Source organism: Lactuca sativa, chromosome 8, assembly GCF_002870075.4.
Source record: "Lactuca sativa cultivar Salinas chromosome 8, Lsat_Salinas_v11, whole genome shotgun sequence".
NCBI classification, from domain to species: domain Eukaryota; kingdom Viridiplantae; phylum Streptophyta; class Magnoliopsida; order Asterales; family Asteraceae; genus Lactuca; species Lactuca sativa.
Window position 1 is genome coordinate 98,440,219 of NC_056630.2, and position 8,411 is coordinate 98,448,629.

At 32.1% G+C, this 8,411-nt stretch overlaps 1 protein-coding gene across 1 annotated transcript; it reads left to right on the top strand.

Moving 5' to 3' along the window:
- The first annotated feature begins 7,091 nt into the window (after positions 1-7,091).
- On the top strand, positions 7,092-7,673 carry LOC111878049 (extensin-like). Its single transcript, XM_023874562.2, has one exon. The coding sequence runs from the start codon at positions 7,092-7,094 to the stop codon at positions 7,671-7,673; it is 582 nt and encodes a 193-aa protein (XP_023730330.2).
- The last annotated feature ends 738 nt before the right edge of the window (positions 7,674-8,411 follow it).

Consider the following 8,411-nt stretch of genomic DNA (forward strand, 5'->3'; position numbering starts at 1 on the left):
AGTATACCATATACAATTCTCCTTGGATCGTTTTGTCCATATAATTTCTTACTTTAACCATCTATATGTAAAATTGTTAAGATATCATATGATTCGTATATCCATGATGATACTATGCCACAACACGGAATGACACTTTAAAATGTCATTTTTATGGATCTATTCCATCATATTCATTGATTTTGAATCCTTACTCTAACATTACATGTTCAAACCGTTGATATCATTCTCTTAAAGATTGCTTTAAGTCATATATCAATTTCATAAATTTACACATTTTTGCTCTTTCCCATGGCCTTCAGACAAACTATATAGATTTATACTTTCAAATCTCCATTTAGAAACTTTAGTTTCATATCCGTACGAAATATTTCCAAATTTTGAGAAGTTATGATCACTTATCATTCTTATAGATATTATTGTCAAAATAAGAACATATGAATTAAAGTAATTAAAGCATGCGTATGTTTATAAACTAACTTTAAATGGGTAATCAGACTCTTATTTCCTATTTGAAATTCCACCGAACCTTTGTGATTTCTTTCTCATTAAAAAGACACTAGTTCCAATGATGGAATCATTTGTATTTTATAACTTAATCTAAATGAACCTTTGAGAAAACATTAGACTATTTCTCAATTGCAATATTCAAAATTTAGTTTCAGATTACATATATTTCCAACTTTTAACTTTGTATGGGAAAATGACACAAATGCCTACGAACTTTCTAGGGTTTACCTGTTGAGTCCCTAAAATTTTTGCCGGGTTTTATGGGTCCCTAAACTAGGATATGACCTGCTCTTTTAGTCCTTGTCAACCTGTAATAGCCGGTTTAGTGACCTTTTAGACTAAAAAAACTCATATGGTGCCTCTATAAAGCCAAAAAAATAAGTTCGGGGATCAATTCATACAAAAAAATATCTCCTTTTCTTCTAAAGCTGATTCACACTTAATTTGTACCCTCCTGAACCAACTGCTCATCAACATTTTATTCAGCCATTACAACCACCATAACCCACCTTAATCACCATCGAATCAATATCACAACAGCCCAATCCAAACACCCTTATTCCTCCCCTTTGTCTCGTGAAATAAGCGACCATTGGAGCACCCATAACCCACAAAAAGCACCAGTTAGCCACCAAAACCAATCACCTTCAAATCAAATAAAAAAAGAGATTAATTCTCGTTTTCTCTATGAACCTCATCAAACCCACACATCCTTCTCAACATCGTATCCATCAAGCCTACAACTTGGAGGGAGAAGGAGAGGTAACTTGTGCGATTTTAAACAGAGAAGAAGGAAGGAGGGGGTCAATTCTTTGAAGAGCTGAAATCGTATCAAAGAAAATAATGGAAGGGGTTGTGATCGATAATCGATTAGAAGGGGAAGATGGTTGTGATCTTTAGTGAGTGTGTGTGATGATCGAGGGTGAAGACGGAAAGAAGAGCAATGATCGATCTCTTTGGAGGGTACGAATTGAGTATGAATCCGCTTTAGAAGAAAAGAAGGAGAGTTTTTTTTTGTACGAATTGATCCCCGTACTTATTTTTGGCTTTATACGGACACAATGTGAGTTTTTTGGTCTAAAAGGTCACTGAACAGGCTATTTCAGGTTGACATGGACTAAAAGAGCATGTCATATCCTAGTTTAGGAACCCATAAAGCCCGACAAAAACTTTAGGGACTCAACGAGTAAACCATAGAAAGTTCGTAGGGCATTTGTGTCATTTCCCCAACTTTGTATTGAATACCTAAATGTTCATCAACTATATATTGTTTTGATGCATTTCATCAAATATTATTGGATTTTATGGAAATAGTTCTTTAAATAATGTAGTGTAATTTGATTACAAATTTACAAACAAGAAATCTGTACACATCGCCACTGAAGACATAAACAATTGTTTCCAAACCGATTCTCATATTCTTTTGCAAGACACCTCATATAAAGTATCATATTACTGACTACGATAAATCAATCTCGAATGACACAACTGGAAAGCATGGGAAAACCATAATCGAGCTATACGTCCCGAATCCAAATCGTATGTCAAGAACATGTTGATTAAGGTCACCAATAGTCGAAACGGATCTCCAAGACCACCAAACCGAGCTAGCTTGCACTTTACATTGACAACAACTAGAAAACACAGTCATAGAAAGGAGAAGAGCAGAGAGTTGTTGCCTTGTTGGTTCATCTTTCCCGTGTACAATAATACTTATCTATAGTGTAAGCATGTAACGATCACTATAATCACAACTAATGGTGATTATAAAGCCTAAAACTTAACTACCAAGTTAAATAATCCTAAACACAAAATTATAAGCGAAATTATGGGTAAAGCCATATTTTTCCTACACTTTACAGTTATATACGCAATGCACATACCAAGTTTTTCCTATTGCCTTGAGATAATTTTGAAGGTGACATAAAATTGATTTCCAAAACAAAATCTTGGGAAAATGAGTTGTACGACGACAATGGTCAATGAACTTATTACTTCATTCTTAGTTATCATTGCCGTCAATTATACAAAAGTGTTTTAGTATAAATTCCTACGCAACGAACATCCATTTTTTAAATAAAAACATGCATGATGGATGGCATGAGGATTGTGTCTTACATCTCAATAAATGTCTTAAACTACCGATTGGATAATTTATCATACAAATATCATGTAATAACGCCAATAATTCATAAAGCGCATTGACCTAACAGAAATAGATGAGCATAGATCTTATTTTATACGATGATCACTAACAATTTCCAGCTATCACACGTTCAAAATACATATCATTTAATTGGATGACTTGCATTGTAATCAAACTTTTTATTTATAACCATTTGATAATTAGTTTAACTAGCAACAACTTTAATTTAAAAACTAAGTTTTTTTTATTGAGAGAATGAAGCAAAGGAAGAAAAAAGAAAAAGAGAAGTGCTGCGGAAGGCTATTTGAATTAAGTACATGTTGAAATAATATTAAAATATATTTGAAAACACCCAACCTAAGTATATGCCACAACTCTTTTGTGAAGGGAAACGTGTTATTGCTTCACAACCAAGAACGGTCATCAACTCACATACGCTTCCCACCATCTTTCTTAAGAGTTTGGTGGCAATGACTTGTCAACTCTCTATGGTACAATGAGAACGTGTACCAATATATAGGGATGAAAATAGGTCGGGGATGGATCGCGTTAGCCATCCCCGTCATCCATTTCCCGTCCCCATCCCCCACGGCTGCATAACAGCACATACTCACTTTCGCATATATATAGTGAGAAAAGTGAAGATACCTTTAAAGGTAAATATGCTTAGGTACCTAAACTTACCATAATACATCGTTTTGTATCATATATTCATTATAATACTCTTAAACTCCAACCTCTCACTTGTTTTACTTTCAAGATTTTCGAAATTTCACTATTATCGTTCTCTTACATCACATGTTTCTGCCGAACACCTACCAAATTATATATATTATAGTTGAAAATGAAAATTATGTAAAAGGAAGATAATGGTGAAATTTATAAAAATCATGGAAGAAATCAAATTAGGAGTTGAATTTTAAGAATTTTGGAGGCTTACAATGCATATATGATACAAAACGACGTAGTATGGTGAGTTTGAGTACTTAAACTTATATATCTTTAAAGGTATATTCACTTTGCCTATATATATATATATATATATATATATATATATATATATATATATATATATATATATATATATATATATATATATATATATATATATATATATGGAGATGGGGTTGGTTAGGGAATAGTGTACTAGGCCCCGGCCCCAACCATAATTTTTCCATATGGGATCCCGGATCCCCATCTTAGTCCTCGTGACTTGTTTGGTGGGGAATACCCATGCCCAATCGGGGAGCACTAACCGGGTTCTCAATGAAAGGTGGTACTTTTGGCAACGACTTTTGGAAGTTTGTAGATTTTAGAAAAAACTAGAATTAAAGAAAAAAAAATATGTTCAGTAGTATGAGCTTAAACTTCTATTTCAAATAAAAGACTTTATCCAAAAACTATTTCAAATAGTTTCTTAAGAGTTTTTAGCTTTTATATTTTGTCATTTAACACATTTAAAAAAATTAAAATGGTGGAACCAGGACAAAGTCCAAGGTATAGCAACGTGATTTTGGGATAACACGCCTGAAAATTAACATTATGCCAGAAAGTTTCTTAAAAAAATTACCTTATGCCTTAAATTTTAAAGAGCAACACATGACACTCCTTCCATACAAATAAAAGCTACAACTTTCACTATCGAGCCTCCATGCTTGTTTTCTTTTTCAGCTACCAACTATTTTTTGTCAAACATACCCTAAGTATTCAAAGGACTTTAGACACGCTTGAGGGATTTGGATTTAAAATCTTTTTCATTATCTTACTAGGTGTGAGACCCATGTATTACATGAGTTAATTTAAAAAAAAAATTAAATATAAAACTCAAAATATTTGAGAATTTTGAATTTATAAGAAAATAAGAAAAATAATGATTTATTACAATGCAAATGTTTTTAATCTTTTAAATTTAAACAAATAATTTAAATAAAGAAAAAAAAAACTAATGAAGTTTAATGTTGGGAATTTTAAAATTAAAATGTAAGTTTATTAGTGAAATTAATATCCATTTATTACTACATTTATTACAATTATTATATTAAAATATTATATGAAATTTAACAAAATAAAAAAACTCATAAAATGACATGTGGAAAAAAAAATTAATTCAAAAGAACCACAAAATGACATTTGGCAAATTGAATGAGAGTGTGAGAAATGGAAAAAAAAACCCTTCATTTATTAGAGAGGATTTGGTTAAAAAGTGTGAGTTCAATTCATAAGATTTAATCCAAGTTCATCATATAATGGATTTTATAAATCCTTCCACATGACGAGTAATTCAGAAATACATTTCACACGATATTTCAAAGAAATTGTTCTTACAATACTACAATCCTTCCATGGCCCCTGCCTGCATTTCCACCAAGGTCGCCATCGCCGTGTGATGAACTCTTGAATCATTGAGGAAGTCAACGGCTGGAAAGTAGCATCGATCTTAGTATCGGTAATACTTGAAACAAACAAAAAACCTGCTAACCATATTCTCGGATTGGAACTTGAGTATACACTCCGATGATAAATTTAGGATGTGTTGGACTAAATAATCAAGAAAAAGAGAACAAAAGTTTAATGTATTTTTTCCCCCTCTGTTTGATGTCTTACCCTTTATATATATAGGCGATGTACACATGTTGGATTAAGCTAAGGGAAATAACATGTTATATAGTTGGAGTATAACCAATGTGGCCCTTCCATTTCTCTTACATTTGTCGTTTCATTTCCATGTTGAAACCGAATTTATGGAGCTCAGACATCTACCAAATATGCACGACAACTACTTGATCTTTCTGCTCATCAAACTAAGGAAAGAACAAAACTGCAAGGTCTAACCAAGTCTTATCTTTCCTGTAAAGTCCATAGGTACACCTATAATTAAGTTTTCCAAATTAAGGCACGATGGACATATAGAAAGTAGTAATGACATAACAAAAATAATCGAAAGAATCAAAGCGAAAAACAGTGAAATGGTAGTAAAGAAGCCTACAAGCAGCATGCCCATGAAAATAAACTTTGGATATAAATTGCAGTTTGTTCTCAGGGTGCTTTCAGAAAGTACATCATTATTTAAGCATGGCCCTTTATACAATTTAATATGATAGTTTTGACATGAAAAATCATGATACCAGTAGCTTAAATGCAATACTAAGGCAACTTACTTTACCATAGTCACCAAAATGAGCAATGTACTCTAACTTTACTCATTGCTTGATATATCATGGTGACCATTAAGGACCAATCATAACAACACATAATCGATGATGACTCGATGGCAAGTGATAAGTCTCAAAACCACCATCAAGAAAGTTAAAACCCATTGTCAGTGGATTTACTTATGTAATTACCTCAATTAAAAAACATCAATTATGGATCTTCCATGGTCGTTGGATTTATTTGAAATATCCCAAAATAATGCTACATTCGATTTCATTTCAGAGAGATTCAATGCAAATGTAAACTCATTTCAAAATTTTATAAACAAAGTCCAAGATCCAACATTCAATTTGTTCAAGATAACTATTTACAGTTGAATAGTTATTTTGGAATGATGAATAGTCGTTCAAGTATAGGGATATAAATAAATGAATAAATTTTAATACAGTTTGTATATGCCTAGTAAATTAATTAACATTTTCTTTCCATTATTAAACACTAGGTGTGAGACCTATGTATTCCATGAAATTATTTAAAAGAAAATTTAAATGTAAATTCAAAATATTTGAGAAGTTTGAATTTATAAAAGAAACTAAAAAAAATATTAAATTATAAAAATTAAAGTGTTTTTTTTCTCTTTTAAATTTAAACAAATAATTTAGATAAAAAAAATTAAAAAATTAATGAAACTTTAATTTAGTAATCTTGAAATTAGAAGGAAATTCATTAATGAAATTGATATGTATTTATTTTTAAATTTAAATAATATATAGAATTTAATAAAATATAAAAACCATAAAATGACATGTTGAATAAAAATTAATTTAAAATAACCATAAAATTACGCGTGCCAAAATGAATAAGTATGTGACATGTAGCAAAAAGATGTTTATTTATTAGAGTAGATATGCATAAAATATGGATAGTATACGTCTAGAATTTAACTACTATTGATAAATAATAAATATGATGATTATTGGAAAAAACATAAAATGACATAAAAGTTTTTGAGGTACATATGTGTACAAAAAATTTTTTTGGTGACAATAATTGAAATTGATCGGGCCATTGGGTGCAAACTATATTCATGAAAGTCAATTTCTTCATTGTCCGTTCCCCCGTGAAAGATAGTTAAATATCCTAGAGGCTTGTTTGGTTAAAATTTTTAAAATGGAATAACAATCTTAAATTAGTTAACCTTTCTATCAAAATAAGGAAAAATCCATAAATAATAGAAGAAGGTAATTAAAATCACATTCATGAGGGATTATCGAAGATTACCATGTTATCCTCTACCACCGACAATCATTGTTTCCTTTGCAACCACCACTACAACCACCGCTACCCACCACTTCCATCACCATGTCATTTCCAACCCCCCCCCCCCCCCCCCCCCCTTCAACCGCCGCTACCACCACTCACCACCGCCACTGCCACCACTACCATCGCCACCACTGTCACAACTACCAACACTCACCACCTCAATCGTCACCACCACCCAACACCTCCATTGATGTCACCACCACCCACCACCAACACTCATTGTCGCCTTTGCCGCCACCACTACAACCATCACCATCCACCACAACTGCCACCATTTCCATCACCACCGCCGACCATCATTCCACCACCCCCAAAACCACCACTTCCACCACTCACCACCATCACATACACCATTACCATAACCACAACTGTCGCAGCCGCCCATACTTGCCACCACCAACACCCTCATCTATCGCCACCACCTACCACCTTCAATATCACTACCGACCACCACTATCCACCACCTCCATTGATGTCACCACCACCCATCATCTTCATCATCACCACCACCACCACCCCTTACCACTCGCCAACACCATAATTACTATTATAATTTATATATGTTAGTATACATGTATGTATGTATGTATGTAGCCCATAGCTCGACCATGTTGATATTTAGGAGGGAAATTAGGAAATTCTTGGTATTAGCTCTGATACCATGTTTAGAAATGATCTTCCTTGAATTCATTAATGAGAGAATACATAATATATATCAATACATACACACAAGTGGGCCTAACCTAAATATCAACTTGGGCTACATACATACATACATACATACATACACGTACACTAACAATATAGAATTGTTTATATATATATATATATATATATATATATATATATATATATATATATATATATATATATATATATATATATATATATATATAATATAATATTCTCATTAATGAATTCACCGAAGATCATTCCCAAACAATATAATATCTCTTTTCATAAAAGTTATAAAATAAAATAAAATTAAGAAAAAGAAACATTATTCAAACCAACCAAAATATGGATTTGGATTTTAATTCTCAACAGATTTCAGTTTCTTGACAAACTTCAGTTCTCTTATAAACATTTTATAAACCGAAAGTCACTTAAGGGTCTGTTTGGTTAGAAACTTTCATTAGAATTAGAGGGAACTGAAATCCAATTCCATGATTTATTATGTTTGGTTCAAGTTTTATAAAATAATTTAAATATTAAGGGCGTGTTTGGCAAAACTAACTGAAAGTTGGAAGCTAGAAATGGTAGTGGGTAGTTGGTAGAT